Source organism: Centrocercus urophasianus, unplaced genomic scaffold, assembly GCF_019232065.1.
Source record: "Centrocercus urophasianus isolate 14NV4802_14NV808 unplaced genomic scaffold, USGS_Curo_1.0 seq_25, whole genome shotgun sequence".
In the NCBI taxonomy this organism is placed as follows: Eukaryota; Metazoa; Chordata; class Aves; order Galliformes; family Phasianidae; genus Centrocercus; species Centrocercus urophasianus.
In genome coordinates, this window is record NW_024884811.1 from 412,168 (window position 1) to 432,242 (window position 20,075).

The 20,075-nt window shown below is 33.8% G+C and overlaps 1 protein-coding gene across 7 annotated transcripts in view; it reads left to right on the forward strand.

Moving 5' to 3' along the window:
- Positions 1-20,075, forward strand: part of RFX3 (regulatory factor X3) — a 119,625-nt gene that overhangs the window by 84,880 nt on the left and 14,670 nt on the right. For 6 of the 7 annotated variants that reach the window (XM_042825661.1, XM_042825655.1, XM_042825657.1 and 3 more), the window contains 7 exons: positions 6,888-6,962; positions 12,007-12,188; positions 12,709-12,828; positions 17,358-17,479; positions 18,134-18,246; positions 19,102-19,217; positions 19,717-19,871. In XM_042825661.1, coding sequence (XP_042681595.1) covers positions 6,888-6,962; positions 12,007-12,188; positions 12,709-12,828; positions 17,358-17,479; positions 18,134-18,246; positions 19,102-19,217; positions 19,717-19,871 — 883 coding nt within the window. The remainder of the gene's footprint in view (positions 1-6,887; positions 6,963-12,006; positions 12,189-12,708; positions 12,829-17,357; positions 17,480-18,133; positions 18,247-19,101; positions 19,218-19,716; positions 19,872-20,075) is intronic. The other variant, XM_042825660.1, reaches the window with a different exon arrangement.

Genomic DNA, 20,075 nt, shown 5'->3' on the forward strand with positions numbered 1-20,075 from the left:
ATGTGAATGCATGTAGAATGAGATTATGTTGAACAAGAGGTGATTCAACTTAGCTGGTTATCTATCTGAAATTAATTTAGATGTTGCAACTTGATGAAAGATGAATCCCCTTGCTTTACTGGTGGTTATCATGAATGAATGCAGCTATGGTTAGGAGTCTGACTAGAAAATTGAATTGCATTATTAATAGTGAAATGTAAATCATGTTTCAATCTTTTTTTTTTCTATATATGTCTACAGATTGTTACTGTGATTAAACGGAATGATCTAAACAACATATTGCATACTATCTTAAGTTAATAAAGTTTTCAGTAGTAAAGATATCGTTATGCTTGTTAGTCAGTGAGAGGCTCCTGTTTGTCAGTGCTGATTTCTGTAATATGCTTTAGTACTGACCTGTAATTACAGCTGTCACTTATCAGTCATCACCAGCTATGGGAGGTCTCCACTTACACTGTTGCAGAAGTTTATCCTCTTTCAGGGCACATGTAAATATAAAATAAAAGCAGAATTAGTATTGATTGTTTGTATTAGGACAAATTATTACTTCTCTTAGTAAGTACAGCATGCAAAATATGCTAACTTTACAGCAAGAGTGATATCTACCCAAAATGTGCAATTAATTAAGATAGAAGAATAATAACAGATGAAGTTAGGAAGCCTATTGTGAATGTTGTATCTTGATTGTATAATTTTAGTACAGAGCTATTTTAATTATTTTAAAAACAATAAACAACAAATATTCTAAGCTGACAGGGTTATAATTATGTTAAACCTCACCTGGTTTCTTACTGGAGAGCTGGGCAGTAAGAAACCAGATGAGGTTTAACAAAAGCAAGTGAAGAGTCTTGCATCTAGAGAGGAATAATTGCATGCACCAGTACAGGTTGGGGGATGACCTGCTGGAGGGGAGCTCTGCAGAGGGGATGTCTTGGTTGGGTGTCCTGGTGGACGACAGGTTGGCCATGAGCCAGCAGTGTGCCCTCGTGGCCAAAAAGGCCAATGGCATCCTGGGGTGCATTCGAAAGAATGTGGCCAGCAGGTTGAGGGAGGTGATCCTCCCCCTCTACTCTGCCCTGGTGAGGCCTCATCTGGAGTACTGCGTCCAGTTCTGGGCTCCCCAGTACAAAAAAGACAGGGATCTCTTGGGAAGATGTCATGGAGTTCACTAGATCAATTTATGCCCATGACCAGGGGGGCAGTAGGCCCCAGCTGTTCCCCCCCCCCACCCCAGCCACACAAAATGGGAAGGAAGGAAGGAAGAAAGGAAGGAAGGAAGGGAGGGAGGAAAAGAGCAGTGGCAACAATCTATGGAGGAAAACTTACTTTGCTATGTTACCAGAATAGAAGATCACACAATATAATACAATTTAATTGAAATTGAGACTAATAACTCAGACAAGATGGGAGAGAGAGAGTTCCTGGGACCGAGTCAAACCTGAAAAGCTTGGAGCGGCTAGGAAAGCACCTCCAGCATCCACTGCCAGGCAGTAAGAGAGCGCCCCCCCCCAGAAAGGTCAGATCCCGTGACTTCTGTAATGTACAGGGATAGGTACCTGGAATTGGAGCAGTGACACTTTAATGCCCAGTGCACTACATGATGTTTTGATGTGGAATAGTGAAACCCGAAGAAACAAAAACATAAAACCATGACAAAAGAGCAGAGGGCCACAAAATGGTGAAGGGCCTGGAACATCTGCCCTATGAAAAAAGGCTAAGTGAACTGGGTCTGTTTAGCCTTGAGAAAAGACAACTGAGAGGGGACCTGATCCAGGTCTATAAGGTGTGGGGTGCAGAGTGGCGAGGCCAGACTTTTTTCAGCAATATGTGGAGACAGGACAAGAGGAAACGGCCAGAAACTGCAGCGTAGGAAGTTCCACACAAATGTGAGCAAGAACATCTTTACGGTGAGGGTGATGGAGCACTGGAACAGGCTGCCCAGGGAGGTTGTGGAGTCTCCTTCTCTGGAGATGTTCAAGACCTGCCTTGATGCCTACCTCTGTGACCTGGTGTAGGGAACCTGCTGTGGCAGAGGGGGTTGCACTCGATCTCTGGAGGTCCCTTCCAACCCCTACGGTTCTGTGATTCTGTAATAATTTGGAAAATAGTTGAGATTGTATTAATTAATCTCTTTCCCAGTAGACAAAACTCCTTCCAGCTCCATTCCTCACTTTTTTCTGATAATCTGTTCCAGAATTTTTAGTTAGCTAGGTCTGCTTTATATTTTTCAGCGTAAAACAAACAATTTCTGATAAAATTAAAGATGCATAGACATTTACGCTGCAGGGAAATATTGGATCAAGCAGTCTGACTTCTTGCACTGTAACATGTCTTTTGTGGAAAAAGAAGCATCCATTTCTAGATAGGAGGAGGCAGATAAACTTCTTTTTTCTTCTTTTAAATTAATTGTATTAATGGGTAATCACTACAATTGATAAAGAAATTTAAAAAGTGTAAGTGGTGTGAATTAGCTCGTGGGAAGAAAATTAGATTTGATGACCTTGTGCCTTTATGAACTCCCTTCTCTAAGACTTTTCTTCTTTGATTTCTCCTTGAGAACTCTGGAGCATCATCACTCTCTTCCATAACAAGAGCTAGGTTTCAGTGATGTAGTGTGACCATAATAATTGTTATTTCTCTACCCCGTGAGTCCTTTGCTGCTCTGTGGTATTTCTTGAATTGATGCTGTGTCCCTTCCACAAGATCAGGATAAGGGAGAATGACCTCACAAACCTGTCCTGCATCAGCTTCACCTTGTTTCTTTTCTGAGTCAGTTTAGCTTCGATCTTCAGTCATTGGCTCGTGTGTTTTCTGTCTGAAAAGCCTTGAAGCACCTCATGGTTTGTTTCCACCAGATATTCTGATATTTTTATATTAAAATTGAAGATGGAGTGTTGCTTGAAACAAAATTTTGGCAAGTGTAGCATTCCAATTATTAATAAAAAAAAAAATAAAAATAAAAAAAAAAAGGACTGCATAAAATACAACTTTTTATTATTAAATATTTAAAATAGATATCTTTGAATCCATGAAAATAATTTCTATTAATTCATTTTATTTTACTAAAAATGCTTAAACTGGATGGAAGATGACTTGTCAGTGATGTTATTTTAACAGTCATTATCGCTGGAGTTCAGGCGTCACCTTTCTGCAGGAGTAGGTTTTTCTGATTTTAATTAAATACTTGTTTGTTCTAAAATAGCCTATATACCTCTCTCTGGCTCTGTCTTGTCATAAATGCTTTCAAATTTGATGTTAATAATAATTGTAATCTGAACTCGGTTTTTCTTTTAGCCTCTCACTTTTTTTTTCTTATGTGAGAAATGCAACGAATATATATGTGACATTTCCAGATATTTTTTAGAGTTAAGTGGAGGACTTTTTTTGTTTTTCACGAGGGCATTTGTATCAAATATGGGGGAAACTGCCAGAAAGAAAACCAGCTTAGAATATATTTGAAGTTATAAATATTTGAGATCATAGATACAAGGAACTGGATGATTCTGGGGAGAGAAAGTGGAATTGGTCAATCATTCTGACCATATATTTGAGAACCATGAGCAGAGAAGATGGATAGCTTTTTTTCATTTGCAGCTTTAGGAAGGAAAATGTCATCTGACCCAAAACCCAAACATTTTGGATTTTCGCTAGCCTGTGGCTGTTCTGAGTGATTTTTCAGATCAATCAGGTCAGGTCTTAAACTTCTGCTAATTGTCTTCTTTATGTCCTCACCATCTCAGGACAACTTATTGTAAATACTTTGTGTTAATTAGTTGAATCGTGAAAAAGTGCTGCTACTTTTGCCATTGGCTCTTAGAAATTTATTATACATATCTGAAACTATTATGTATATTATGTTTGTCTATTAACATGTTAATGAAAACTAAGGCATAAACTTAACAAGGATATTTAATAACTTCTGAATCAGTAGATCACATAAAGACTGAACAATGTGGATTTCCAGATGCCTGTATTGGGATCAAAGTATTGAATTTATTATCTCAAGGGAAATACCTTTAATCATTAACAACTGTGTCCAAACAATGTAAGGCAAACAATATAAGTTAAGGGAGATGTCTCGAATCGCAGTTTTCTTGACTATCATGCTTTAATTTATTCCATCCATTTTCCTCTCTCTCCCCCCCCCCCCGCCCCCCCTTGCTTATGTTACTATAAAAGGTGATTGTCATGCAATATTTAACGTGGTTATATTGTGGGAGTGATAGAATTACAGTGTATATCTCAGTTATCAGTCAAAACACTTTAATAAGGAATGTTTTTAGTCTTTTTAAGAGAAGAAAAGGAGAAATCTATGACTGATCACACATTCAAATAAATGAATGTGTAATTCCTTTCTTTCATTAAGCATTTCAAGTGCAAATATTGTTAGCTGTGCCTGGACTCTCTCAATATACATTGCTAGAAACACATAGATATTAGTTTTTTATTTGTATTTATGCAAAAAAAAGTTGATATTATTTTCATATTCTAAATAATATAACAGTAAAAATGACTACATTACCTATGTAATCAATGTTCATGTATGTTTGAATGCAGTTTTGAATAGAGATGAGAATGATTTAGTGTCTTAAAAATCTTCCTTCAAATTGAAGTAATGTTATGTTCAAAACTACTGAAGATGCAATTGTATTGCCTACATAAGAAGAAGGTTTCTTTTATTAGAGAGATATCTGTTAGATAAAACTAGAAGTTCGCCTTATGAAAATTTAGGCTAGAAATAATGAAAATAATTGGTAGCTAGAACAATTTGTGTTGTGAAACTTGATTCCTTAGAGATAATGATGACTTATTTTAGATATGGAACTGGTATCTTTCTGAGCTTGATGAATTAATTAACATTTTAGAGGTAACATTTTTAGTGGTGACTGTTTGGCTTAGGTTATGCAGAAAAAGTGGACTAGATGATCCTAACACTGTAAAAATCTTGTTTTAAACCTGGGGATCTACAAAGACAGAGTCATTGTCCTCAGTGGCAATACTGGTGAAAGCTACTTTAAAGAATTAACCTCAGCTACAAATTTTCCCAAATGACCAAAAAGAAGGGCTGTCTTTATTTGGTTAATTGCACTGCATCGCAAGACATTGAAGGAACATAGCAGTGAGAAATGAGTGGCATCTGCAGTGCCTCTTTTCTTTGTAAGAGCAATTATTGCTACTTTTAACCAACTGATTATCGGAGCAAACAGGACCACGCATTGCAGCAGCATAATGGAAGTAATGCAATAGAAGGAATGAGGTGTAACCTTAGTGTTGTAGTACTGTTGTAAAGCAAGGGTTGTTGAACAAGTGACTTAAGATTAAGAGTTAGGACGTATATATGTATGTATACTTTGGTTGTGGAATTATGAAGGGAAATTTTTACCATATGTAGCAAATTGATCTTGCTATACTAATGTTTAAACTTGTACTTTTTATCATTCTATGTGCCTTTAAAATTTGAATTTTTCTATGTGATTGAGTACTATAACCTCATAGTTTCTTCTACTGAAGCAAGAAGAAATCAGATTAAAGAAAGTTGTTGTCCTGTCAGAGTTCATTTTCTTACATAGTAATCATATACTCAGTACACTTCTTTGATAGTTTTATGTAGCTGATATTAAGCAGTTACAGGAAAGAAAGAAGGAATTACTTATCTCAACTATTGGAATAAAAATACTGACCAGTCATACTATAAAGAAGGGAGAAGCTAATTTATTTTGTGCTGTAAATTTTAATATCAACTATTTTTCAGTCTCTGGTATTCAGAGAATGAAGTAGTCTAACACTGATAAATTATAACACTAAAATCTTTTGATAGTACTGTGATATAAGTAGAATTGGGAAGGATAATTTTAAATGGTCTACAGGGAAAATGAAAAGTAGTTTTAAAAATCTAAGTGCATTTCCATTGCATTTTCCATTGCTTTTGTTGTGGCCATTTAATGTAGTTAATTATATACCTTTTCTTACTGCACATCCCGTTGTCTCTGTCATTTTCAGTGTTGTTCTTGCTTGGCTAAACTACAGTCAGGTTCCAATTTTACTCTTTAATGTTGTTATAGAGCATGAAAAGATCCACTGATATTCAAAGGAAAAGATTGGGAACAAATGTGTGAGTGTTTATACATTTGCACTTCGAAGATGCTGTATATTTAATAGCAATGTGTTGTTCTAAAATACAAAGTTAAAATTCTATTTTAAGTTGTGAAAAAATAAGCTATTTTTCTGAAGGTTGGATCCTGCTGTCTGTGTGACTCCTGACTTTCTATTTACTTTGGCAGCTGGGGATACTTCGATGGTGCTGCAGCAGTCAGTGATACCTTGTGCCACTGAAACTAATGTCAGAAAACCTATTAAATTATTTGGGATTGAGATTTGCTTGTTATTGCAGAAAGAGGAAGTTTTGTATCTAATTCAATTGTTTTTTCAGTATGGAAACAGCTCTTCCTGTTGTAGTTGAAGGGAGAATGTATGGATGCCTGTCTTAAAATTCTGCTTGGGATAATTTTCTTGGTCATAAGCGATACTTTTGTTCAGTCAGGCATTGTTGTCTTTATTTAGGATTATTTTGTTGTGGGTTTTTTTATGTTTCAGTGTAGCTCTTCAGCAAATCTGGAGAGCTCTCATTTCCTGAGCAAGGAGAAAGGTAAATTGAATTGTGAGGCTGTGATCCTGCAGTATGTGTGCAAGCAAAATGCTTTCCGATCTCAGTGGAGAGGTTTGTGTTCTCTGAGATCCAGAATGACAACATTTAATAGAATATATGTCCTAGCCAGGAAAAAAAACTAGGCATTTCTATTGATCTGTAAGCACCTTTCAAAACTTCTCTGATCAGACTTTTTTACTATCTTGTCTTGAGTCCTTTTTTTAATGCCATCTATTATCAGATTGAAATGGCGATTGAGACACTGCAAAAGTCTGATGGTCTGTCCACTCACAGAAGCTCTCTTCTCAACAGTCATGTAAGTTGTCTCTACTTCACATACACTCTCTTTTGCTTGTTCTGCATGCTTAGCCTGCCTCTGAATGTTTGTTTTATTTTATTACTACTTTGTGCTCTTAATCTTTCCATCTTAGTTGCTTATAATTTTTTACTGCATCTCTCATGGCTTTATTTTGTCAGATTGAATGTCTTGATGGTATCTTGCAGGGTATTATTTGTTTCTGAGGTTTTAAACCTGTGTTAACACAAGTTGACACATCTGTTTGTTTTGCAAACTATAGTGTAAATGGTGAAGTATTGTTCAAAATTATGCTAAATTAGCTGGCTTTCGACATTTTCAGTAAAATTGCCTACAAAGAACAGTCTGTGTACCATATATTAACGTACAAGTATATGAAAAGGAAAAGGCAAACAGCATAACTAAATAATGTCTTCAGATTATTTTTAGATGTTTTTTCATTTGTTCTGAGTAGTGAGCTGATTATGAAATAACTTGGGGATCTTAAAGATTGGTATCGCAGCGTGGAAAGAAATAGAATATTAGACTAAAATACACATATATGTCTTAATTAACTATCTTACTTTTTGTTCACATTCTGCAAATCTTAACAGTTAAGAATTTTCCACACAGGAAGCTTGAAGACATGTGTAAGAACATGATGTCCAGATATAGTGATAAAAACAATAAACATGTCTGTGAGATGAAAGGAAAAGGGCACAAAGTTAGTTTGAAACTTATTATTTATAAATAATCATATTACTTTGTTTATTTCTAGACTTTCTTGAAATGATTTTTTTTCTGTTGATGTTAGTCGTTTTATATTTAATTTTTTTCCATGTTGATTAGGTTCTATTCACCTTGTCTCTTTATTTTTTTTCAGCTTTACTAAGCTTTAGCTATAGGTAGTTACATGAAAATTCTTTTATTGTTTTACAGTAAAAAATTACATTTGGTTTATGGTTTTAATGTAAAAATACAAGGCTGTATGTGTCTGATAACCTCAAAATCATAGCCAGGATTGTTCTGGGTCATGTGGTTTTGTTTGATTGGTTTTGGTTTGTGTGTTTTTTTCAGTTGTGGCTTTTTTTGTTTGTTTTTTAAGAAAATGCCAATATTTAATGAGGAGAACCATACTACATTGTTATACAAAATATTATACAGAACAGACTTTTATATTGTAATATTTCAGATTTTAATTCTTTTGTGAACATCCAAATGTTCCAGATGTTTATAACATAATCACATTGAAGACAGGACAACTGAACAATAATAAAATAACTTAAATGTCATTGTAAAAGGGACCATTTGTTTGGCCAAGCATTAGAAATTTCTCTTAGCATTTGAACTTATCCACTGGTTGATATGTTTGTGTTTAGTCTACTTCAAGGTTCAAAATTTTGGTATAGAACCAAAAAGAATTATAAAATGTCCCTTGCTTCCCGAGCTATTCCACTCACTCCTGGTCCTCTGTACTATTTACAGTGTATAAATTGTATGTCAGTAAATTATTATAGAAATGTGATCATAAGATTCGTATCCAGATGTCACTGCATTGTCATCATGCTATTTCTTTCTTGATTGTGAAGGTTTACAGAATTATTTGATAGGAATATATCCCTTTGACTCTGAGAAAAAAAAAATACATATTTTTGTGGCAATCAATTTTTTCCTTCACTTCAGTCGTTTTGGAAAAAGTCGCTGCAATCTAGATGAAACTTACTAAATATGGTACCTTATTTAGAACGCAGTGTTTATTGACATAAAACTCGAGTAAGGACAATATGTAGAGTATTGTTCTTTGTCTCTTAAGCTTTTCTTATATTTGTCATTTAATAGTCTAGTTGACATTTATTAAAATAATTGTCTTTAAAAGTTTTTAAAATAGAATTCTAAATTTTGTATTGAATTAGTATTAATTTCCACTTTGCAAGTCATATCGATTTGTGGAAAATACTTGGTTTTTCACTCCATGATATGTATAATAAACTTTCTGGTATATTTATTTTTTTTTCCTAAATGTGCACTTATTTTAAGGAATTTGCCATTTCTATCCTTCTTCTTTTCTCTTCTGATTGACTTCTGCAGTGATACTTTACTGTTCTATAAGCATCGCAGCTTAGTTGGAGTTGGAGTCAATGTAGCATGTCTGACCGTGCAAATATTTCATACTTTTAACCATCTTAGCCATGCAGTATGGTCAATATTAAAGCCATGATTTGAACCTGAATAGCTCAGTTTTATGATTATATAATTTAAAAATTGTTTAGAATACTTTTATAGTATTTGTAAATAACGGTCCTTTTGAGATCACATACTTACTTCCCTTTTTCTTCCAGGCTATAATCTAACAAATCATATAAAACCGTTATTATTGAAGCAACTCATGAGGCAAAAAAAATATGAGAATGGACATATCTTTCTGTTAGATATGGTGTTTGTTCTGTTCTTAGTTTTTGTTCAGCCAGGTTATGGTTGCAGTAAGATATGTTAAAAATTCATAGAATGAATGAAGTGTGCTTAAATTGAATCATCACAGGTTATAAACCATCTCGAAGAAAATACCTGTGATATTATATAGAGAACTCAACTGGAAAAGGTATTTTTTGTCAATCAGATTTTCCTTTTGGGTAAAGTAGTAGCACTTAATATTCCTTATCGGTTCTGATTTAAGTATAGATTTAATAGCATATAACCTATTAAATATGTATGTGTAAATAAATATAAATATGGTGATAGATTTAAAATAGAGATTAATTGCAACCGTTAAAGGAGACAGTTATCCCCATTTCTAAGCTCAGACAGTGGATAGAGGCAGGCTATTGTCAGTGGTGCCCACTGGCAGAACAAGAGGCAGTGAACACAAACTGGAACACAGTAAGTTCCATTTGAAAATAAGCAAATAATTCTTTCCTTTGAGGGTGACAGAGCACAGAAACAGGCTTTCCAGAGAGGTTATGGAGACTCCTCTGGAGAGATTAAAAACCTGCATGGGTGCTTTACTACACAACCTACTGTGGGGTACCTGCTTTAGCAGAAGGGTTGGAGTTGGTGATTTGAGAGGTCACCTCCAACCCCTACAATTCTGCTATTCTGTGTAAAATTATGTTATATGAATTCATTAGTGAAATAATACTTTCAGATTTAAGTTGTTTACAGTTGTATTTTTCTTCATTTTTATTTCGAAATAGTAAATGCTCAATATGGAAAACATCTGTGATTTGCAAGACTTTTTAAGTAGCTACCTATTAGCTAATAAAAAGATGATGGATTACTTTTTCATTTTGTCTATTTGAAATTCAATATTATGTGCAGACATAGCTGTAACATTTTTTGTCTTGGAACCATTTACACAGTTACATTTTTCTAGAGCTTATGCTCAAGAAACATGGACATGGGCAAATATGGAACTGCTGTTTAAATGTTCTAGAGTAAATTCAAAGAAAGTTTTTTCATTTGTTTTGGTAAGTTGCTCAAGGTGATTAAAACAATTGTAAATTCAGTATTCAAAGCAGCGGTCTAGCAAAGCACCAAATAACACATGGACTTCATCAATCTTTTAATGTAGCTTAATAGTTTTTTATTTTAGTTATTCTGCTTGCATATTTGAAAATTAGGGTGGCTGGAAGAAAGAATAGGACAGACTCTTTGGCAAGATCTGTTGTGATAGGACAAGTGGTAATTATTTCCAACAAGAAGAGGGGAGATTTAGAATACACATAAGAATTTTTTTTTATTATTATTACAAGGGTGATGAGGTGCTGGCACAGGTGGCTCAGAGAGGTGGTGGAAGCCCCATTTCTGGGACATTCAAGGTCAGGCTGGATGGGCTCTGAACAACCTGATCTAGCTGAAGGTGTCCTTGTTCACTACAGGGTAGTTGGACTAAATCACCTTTAAGTATCTCTTCCAATTGAAATGATGCTTTGATAAGATCCAGTGTCCTTGGTTTGGGGTTTCATTGGGGGATCAAATTAAATCTGAGTTCTGATTAGTTCTCTGACCATAGCAGATTTAAATGTTCATACAGAATTACTTTGATTTAAATAGTTAGGAAAACAAGGAAATAGAATTCAAATAAAAAGTAAATTAATCATCCAAGATAAATCTGAAGAGAATTTCAGGGAACAGAAACCACAGCAATTACCGGAGAAAGATAATGAACATTTTAGCATGCCCAAAAACAAAAGCAGTGGAATTTAAGTGTGTCCTCAAACTCTACTGTTTGTAATTTCTTTTTTTGTTCTCGTGTACTGTTAAATCTAGCACTGCTAAATTGTCATTTTCACTTGTTTTATATATTACTGACAGCTACAGTGTTTTGTGTTTGCATACCGTAAAGTCCAGTAATACGACATGAAAACTCTTTTCTTGCAGTTTTCCAAAAATACCTAACTTTGTAGATGAAAATATTCATTTCTATTTTCCAGCATTTCCAAAGGAAAGAAGGCCAAGACTTACTATTGTAGCCCTAATGCTATACAGTTGTTGCCATTATTTTCAATGTTATCTAGATTGCTCCTTGGCTCATATGCAGTAGTTTTTTTTTTTTTCCCTGTGTACTTGAGAGCAAAAAATAATTAAAAAAAAAAACATTAAAAAAATCCCATTCAGTTTAGTTTTATGTCTTTTAGTGTCTGACAAAGAAAAAAGAAAAGCACTAAATTATTACATTTGCTAATGTGTTACCTAACTCTTGTTAATCCAATGAGTTTGTTTTGTGAAACAGTATGAATTACATTCAGTATTATTTTATTTCTTTGCAGCGCTAACAATTTGTTTCCAAAGCATAGTTGGTGTGTGGTACTGAATCAAAATATTTTTAAGAAGTGGACACTTACCTGAGATCAAAGTGTAATGAGTTCCACTATTTCCTGGTAATTCCGAAGATCCTAGAAGAACATGGTATAGCTAGCATTTAGAGGATCTCTGTTCAGTAGGCCTGAAGAATGACTTCTGAACTGTCATAAGTTAATGTTGTAAGGTTAAGATATTTTTAATAAAGTAATAATTAAAATTATTTTTTTCCTTTTTTTTTTTTTTTTCTGTTTTACATGTGAAATAGCTTCAGTGGCTTTTGGACAATTATGAAACTGCAGAAGGAGTGAGCCTCCCTAGAAGTACCCTTTACAACCATTACTTACGACACTGTCAGGAGCACAAGCTGGATCCAGTCAATGCAGCATCCTTTGGAAAACTCATACGGTCAATTTTCATGGGGTTACGGACAAGAAGACTTGGAACTAGGTAACTGTTAATGACATCTTGAACTATAATAAGAAACGCAAGCAATAATTATGAGTAAGAAACTTTTCTGATATTAAAAACTATACATAAAGCTGTATGTAAGCATTACATTGGTTTTCTGACAGTTATGTTTATTAATTTCAAACATGTTAATGCTTTTCCGATGTTGTTATTATTTTTACTTTTCCCAATTTTTACTGTTCACATTTTGATAAATACTCTGCAACATAAATTAAATGCAGTCTATTGTTTGGAAATTATGAAGGATTGTGTTTCTTCGTGACTTTGATGAGATATGTATGTATAACCTTGTTTTGTTTTGTTTTCATAACAAAGTGTAAAATGTTTGGTAATATTTAAGAGAGTGAATTCATTTCCTAAAGGTGCTAAAATGATACCCTGCCTGTAAAAGGCAGGTATGGAAAGAGAGTTAGGGCTCGTTTGTACCTAATCTCTTCCAGTCAATGAATATGCATAAAACTAATGTTATTTTTCTTTCAATGCTTGCTCTTTCATAAAGGGGGAACTCCAAATACCATTACTATGGGATTCGTGTCAAGCCAGATTCTCCTCTTAATCGACTACAGGAGGACATGCAATATATGGCTATGAGACAGCAGCCCATGCAGCAGAAACAGAGGTAAAGTGTGAAATGAAGATGAGTACTTACTTATTAATATTTCTAGTTCATAGGTCTTTACTTTGCTTTCCACTGAAAAGATGAAATTCTAACGTGAACTCTGTTCAGCTTCCCTACTGTGAAAAATAGAAGTCTGCCAAATAAGCAGTTTATGTCACTGAAGTCACATACCTGTCAACATGAAAGAATGTTTACCTAGAAACTTAAATAAGTTTGCAAAAATTAATAATAAAAAGTGAGATGTTGTAAGAACAAACTCTTATGAACTATCTAGAGTTATTTTAACACAATCTGAAGAAAAGAAATAGGACCTTTAATTTCAGATGTTGGTGTTTTCATTTCAGTATGGTTTTATGGATAATTTGCTTATAGCAAGCTTATGATTAAGGTCAGTTTGATATTTATTTTCTCTCCTTGAAAGAACTAGCATGACCATAATAGCTTGCCTGTAGGCTGGTTCAAGTATTTGCTCTCAGCATCTGTTTTTGCTGAAGATCTGTGAAATTACAGAAGTATTTGGAAGTGGTATTTTCTGGGAAGAGTGAAGGATATTTTTTTTTCCACAAGAGTGGAAGAGATAACAAAGGCACGTGCTTTTGGTGAAAGAATGTGAGGATATGCACATAGAAAAAACTACAGAGAACAGACAATTTTAGGGAAAAAAAAGGGAAATGGTACACTTACTTGAAATTGCTTTGTACTTGAATTGTATTATTATTCTCCCATGTTATACTGAAGAGAAATATCTAAGATTTCTGATTTCATAAAACTTTGGTGGAACAGGAGTATATTAAGCAAGACATCTTTAAAGCTGTTACAAAAATTAAAGTTCAGTTTTACTGTGAAATCTTTCTCATAATCTATATGTCCATTTCAGACAGCTGGAATAGACATTCTTGTCTACTCCCGAGGGCATTCCTCACTTGTTTTCAGTTTCATTTCCATAAGTAAACCTCCAGCTTGGAAATTAATGTTAATATTAATTTTAAATATCTCAGTTCTTGTACACACCAGCCATGTGTTTTTGTTTTCATTGGTGGGAACTGGACATTTAACTAAAGTATTTTTTAATAAATTCATTAACTGATAACTATACTGTTCTAACCAGAACTCATTAATCATCACTTCCTGTTGACGTTATTGACTGTAAATATTTATTTTGTGTAGAAGATAAGTTGTGTTTTTTCTATTCTTGTCAGTTTTCCCAAGTTTCTTGTACATGCTATTTAGTCAAATATTACCTTTAAAACAAGCCATTGTAATTCGGAAACATCAAGTATTTATTGATTTTTTTAGAGAAGGAAATGCATTAATGGACAGTAGAGAAATTATGGATTTTTATATTGTTTCTCCATTTGCAGATAGAGATAGATGCAATACAGTTCTGACATACTAGCATCTGTAAAACTGCGGCAATTCTATTGTCATAGTATTCTAAAATGATAATAAGAGAACTTCGTGATGAACTACTAAAAAAAATCCCAAATGGAGTTGTTTAGAAAACATCCATAGCCTTTCTTTAGATCACACGCATATCTTTTATGTATGGCATGGTTGGGAAGTTGAGCTTATTGTGGCTTAAAAAACAAGGAAGTTCTATTTCAGCTCCTAGATTAGGGATATCTCAGGATCCAATACTTTTATTGAAATATGATCTGTATATTTTGTTTGAAAGTTTGTGATGTATTCATAGCAGTTTACTTGGAAAGGTTTTCAGTTCCTTCAAATACTAGACAGTAACTAGCATCAGCTTGATCTGAATATGAAAAAATGTTGAAGCCTGCCAAATATTTTTCATATATTTCTTTGTTACTTGCAGATTTTGTATGTATAGTACTTTTTTAATATATTTGATTTTTCTGTAGTTAATAGCTTTAGTATTTGTTGCCTGTGATATTGCAAACTGCTTATACTATCTTGATTACTGTTAATTTTTAAACCTGATTTTCCCCCATTGAAGGGAACATGGTATTTGTACACAGTATACATACTTTAGCACATTAGCTCATTCTCACAAAGAGTGAACTAGTGATAAATCACAAAAATAGATTTAAATCTAAGCATTAAATCTTAGCACAAGCTTAGTTCTGCTTGTATTTACAATACCTACTTTTTTTTTTCCTTTGGCTAGCCATTCTCATCTAAGGTGCCAGAGGTCCACCTGTACTTCAACTGCCGATCTTAAGTTGTTAACTGCTCTTTGCTTACGTTTCATGTGAAGCTCCTGACAATAATATTTTCTTTTCTTTTTCATTCATTGGTTTAAGTGATTTTCTAATGGTGTTGAAAATTATTAATTCCTATAATAAGATACAGAATCACAGAATCATCTGGGTCGGAAAACACCTTCAAGATCATCAAGTCCAACCATCAATCTGGCCTGCAGAGTCCCTTACTAAACTGTGTTCCTTAGTGACATATCCATATGTCTCTTAAATTCCTCCAGGAGCAGGAATTACCTGGGCAACCCATTCCAGTGCTTTAATTATGTTACATTTTGAGTGAACATTCTGTCTAGCATGCTAAATTTAACTGAAGTTTAATTGAACATCTGCATTGCTTGGCACTATCCACTTGTACCTGACATAAAAATAAATGAACCTAAATACTGAAAAAGGAATTGCATCTAGAATTTTAAATTCTGCATTTTGTTACTTCAGGATTTTAAACATGAACATTTGTCATGAAGTTACACGGTAAATATGATATCATCATTAGACAACATTAACTGTTGATCACTATCCTATGTTAGGAATTGACCTAAATACTTTACTGGAGTGAGAAGTCTCATTTCGAAAATAGAGTTACATATGGCCCTGACTTTATTTCTGAAAAGATTCATCAAAGTTAGGTTCTTTATGGCTAAAATACTAAGGAAAGATGTCTGATACAATAATTTAGAAAATGAATTTTGAATGCTTTTGTGATCTGTACATTATTTTTTATAGCCAGCAATGTCTCTGCTGTGTGGTAAAACTGTACATCAATGTGCCAGCTCCATCAGAGGAGCTGGTGATGACATTGACAACTCTTTATTTTTAAAATTGCTGAAGCTTTATTTTCTGGCATAAAGATGAGAGAAAAAAATCACCCCCTTCTGGGTGGTACCAGTTCAAGTGTATAAATGAATCCTGCATTTATAATACAACACTAAATTTAGCCCAGATTTAATCATATACTATTTCTTCCCTAGCCAGGTTTAGAGATACTCTGCTGTTGATGCAGGGCAGACTTTATGCTAATAAGAATAATCTTGAGATAGGAAGGAGAGTCTTTCTTCTCCTCGCCTCTTGAATCTGGCTTGTAAGACAAAAGCAAACAAGTGCATTAATTCTTAACAAGAGAAGGGTATCTAATAGCACAGTCTTACCACAAGCAGTAACACTAAGACATAGCAGCTATGGTCAACACTGCTGCTTCTCCCATAAATACACATAAAGTTAGTTATTTCTTCTTAACAGAGAGATTATCTCATACGGGACACTTGTACTCTCTCTAAACACAGGCTGGACTGGGGAATCCAGAATCAGACACTGTAACAATATTTAATATTTTCCTTTCTTTCAAAACCTGTCAGGAACAATTAAGTAAGTGTAGGACCACACCATTTTGCCATAATGCTGCCAGTAAGTTTGAGATATGAAGTTGTGGAAAAATACTCATCCCAGTGAAGATTATATGATAATTATGATCCTTAAACTTGGCAAGAGACATCAACCTCTTTTTTTACATGCAGCACAGTTAAAGGCAAGCATGATATAGTTCGATTAAGGAAAAAAAAAAAACAACTTGCACTAGCAATTACATAATGTACTGTATATGCTATAGTGCTTACATTGCATGGAAAGTAATGTCTCCTATACATTTCCATGGAAACTACAACAAGTACAAAGAGCGCAATAACACTATTTATGACATGTTGTTCAGCTTTGGTGCTCCTCTTCTTTTCCACTGACTACAATTCTATTTTAAAAGTGCAAAGTAGCCAAATTCTTGCTACTAAGAGCTGAGAGTAAACTCTCAGGGGTTTTGCAAATCACAAACATGACCTATTGCATGTCAGATGTCTTACAACATTTGACCATCCAGTCTAACACTCCTGTTTGAATAACTGTACTTTTATTTTTTAGACTTTATGAAAGATTTTGAGACCTCAGTATGAAGGATTTAGGTTTTCGAAGTCTTCCATTTTTGTTGTCTTCAGATAGCAGTGTTATTTTACTTAAAATGGCATAAATTAGGCAGTCTAATGATTATGTTGTTCTTACACTAAACTCCAAAAGAAATTGGTAGTGGTGCTGTAATATAAGTTTTATAAATTCTTCATTAGTAATGTGCTGGCTGCCCTTAGTAATCATGTTTCTTCTGTCATTTGCAAAGAAAATAAAAATTTGTAAATTATTTTTGTACTTTTCTGTAAATTTTTGTTTTGAGATGGAGAAATCAGGATAAACATAGCCTGTGCCTGTGTGAGCTCATCTATGAAGAAGCTAACAAAAAGGATAATTTTGAAATTGATATTTTTGTAGGTATAAGCCCATGCAGAAAGTGGATGGAGTTGCAGATGGCTTCACAGGAAGTGGTCAACAGACAGGCACATCTGTTGAACAAACTGTAATTGCCCAAAGTCAACATCATCAGCAGTTTTTAGGTATTAAAACATGTTTTTTTTATTCTACTACAAAAATAGACAAGATGAAGTCCGCTGCAAATATCAAGTCACACAAGTACAAAAATTGTTTCTAAAGTTATAATGGCTTTTTAAAATTTCTACTAACAACAGAACAAAAAGGCACTTAAGCTTTATGTTTTATTTATCAGGTTTTATGTAATATTTAATATTAATCATTTAAGTATAAAAAGAGGAATATGCAAATTCTTTATTTATGTGATATATTTGACATTCTGTAAATCACAACACAGTTGCTGTGCAGAGTGATATATACACATGTATGTTGATATTCTGGGATGACATTTCCTCCCCATATGTTTGTTACAGTGCATTTTATTGATTAACAACGTGGGTTAAACATCTAGTGATCTTTTTTGAGAGTGTGCTGTAGTTTTGTAAGTGGAAAGAAACAAATAGTTGCAGCTGTTTTTTTGTTTTCTTTTTTTACTTCAAAAATGCTGTCTGAATTTCTTCACAATTTTAACATAGAATAAGTGTGAAAGAATCTTCACTGTGAGTGTAAAGACATTCTAGAATTTATTTCTTTGTATCATCCTTAAGTCTTTTCCTGATCATAGGAACAATAGGCACTGTTCATAACTGTGTTTTTTCATTGTGTTGTTATGGAAACAGATGCATCTCGAGTACTTCCAGAGTTTGGTGAAGTTGAAATATCTTCCCTACCAGATGGTACAACCTTTGAGGACATCAAATCACTGCAGAGTCTTTATCGAGAGCACTGTGAGGTATTTCCTATAATTCCTACAAATCTTTTTGGTTTTTTTTTTTAGGTTCATTATTTCTAGTGAGTGAGAATCAGTGCAAGATAGTAATGTTGGATATGCTACAGCCATTCTACAGCTGGCTTCAGGATATTTTGCTTATTTCACTGGAAGGGCATTATCTTGCTAATTCTACTGGAATGGTCACTAGGAAAAATGCTATTGGGAGGATTTCCTCCATCAGGACAAAAACGTATTCTAAAAAGTAATATTCTTGAAAATGTAATCATATGTATGTATTCCAAATTTTTTAGAGAAGCCAGACTTAAAATTGTATGTGCAGATCTTTGGCTCTGTCAATAGGAAGTGTAAAAAATGTTAAATTGACATTTAATTGCTTACATTTAAAAAAAAAACTTTTTTTTCTCGTTTTAAAGAAACATTGGGAAGATTAAAATAAACTTAATATTGAAAAATATATATTTTAAAACTACTTTAAAAGTGTTTTCAAAACTGTACTGAATAAGCGAAATGAATAAAACAGCGAGTCTGGAGTTGTATCAACTATCTTTGGGAAAATTTCTCTGACACATTTACACAATTTATGTTCATTTCTAGAGGCTTCTGTGCATGTACACTTGGTCTTACTCTCTGTGCAAAGCATCTTATGCTGTTGGATAATACATCGATTTTACTATCAATGCTTAGCGTACATACTTACTATACATACAATTTTACTACTGTAAAAATAGTATTTATCATTTCAGAAATGAGAAGTTTCCCTACATAAAAAAAAAAAAAAGCCATTTCTCTATTTGGAGTTGGGACTAGAGGGAAGCTAGGTAAAAGACAATCTGTATTTGCATTTTATTTTCTCAGGCAATTCTGGATGTGGTAGTGAATCTTCAATTCAGCCTGATAGAAAAGTTGTGGCAAACTTTCTGGCGCTATTCTCCCTCTACTCCACCCGATGGTACTACTGTTAATGAACCTAGGTCAGTAAATGTATTGTCTTTGTGTACTGATTGTTATAATAACATAGTAGAAGTGTCAAACAACGGCATAGACATTACTGGTTTTACTATAAGAGTAAAAATCTTTTCTTGTTATGGTGCATTTTAAAAATAAATTGATATTGTCTGGCATGTGAATATACACAGCTTATATGGCAAATCACAGTCTTGAAAAAATTGTCTTTTTTTTTAATTATTATTATTTTTATTAGACAACTATCATGAAGGTGTTCTCACAGTATTCTATCCATTTCTTTTAAGCCTACCGGATTCATACCTCTATATAATTCATGGGCTATACCAGATCTGTGCAAGCATTCTAATCCAGTTTCAGGTGACACAAAGTGAAAAGAAGTTCTGTTGACTGTAGTTGAGATATCTGTAACTTATTTATTAAATAATGATTTTAATACCAATTGCTGTTTTTTATCTTCTATAAATGCATTTTCATTTATTCATTTGCTGCATTTGTTCATTCCAGCAATCTGAGTGAAATAGAAAGTCGACTTCCAAAAGCAAAACTGATTACTCTGTGCAAACATGAATCTATTCTGAAATGGATGTGTAACTGTGATCACGTGATGTACCAGGCTTTGGTGGAGATTCTCATTCCTGACGTCCTTAGACCTATTCCTAGTAAGTTGAACACAAAACGTTTTGTAAAGAGATTTTTTTTCATATGTGTGTGGTCTTATGGCACATGGGGAAGTTTTTGGTATTATTTTTGAAGCTAGAGAACTACTGTGTATCTTTTATCCCTAAGTCTTTTGTAGAAAGTTGTCCTGAGAGACAATGTATATATGCCTTATATTTTAAAATATCTGAGGATCTTAGTGCAGT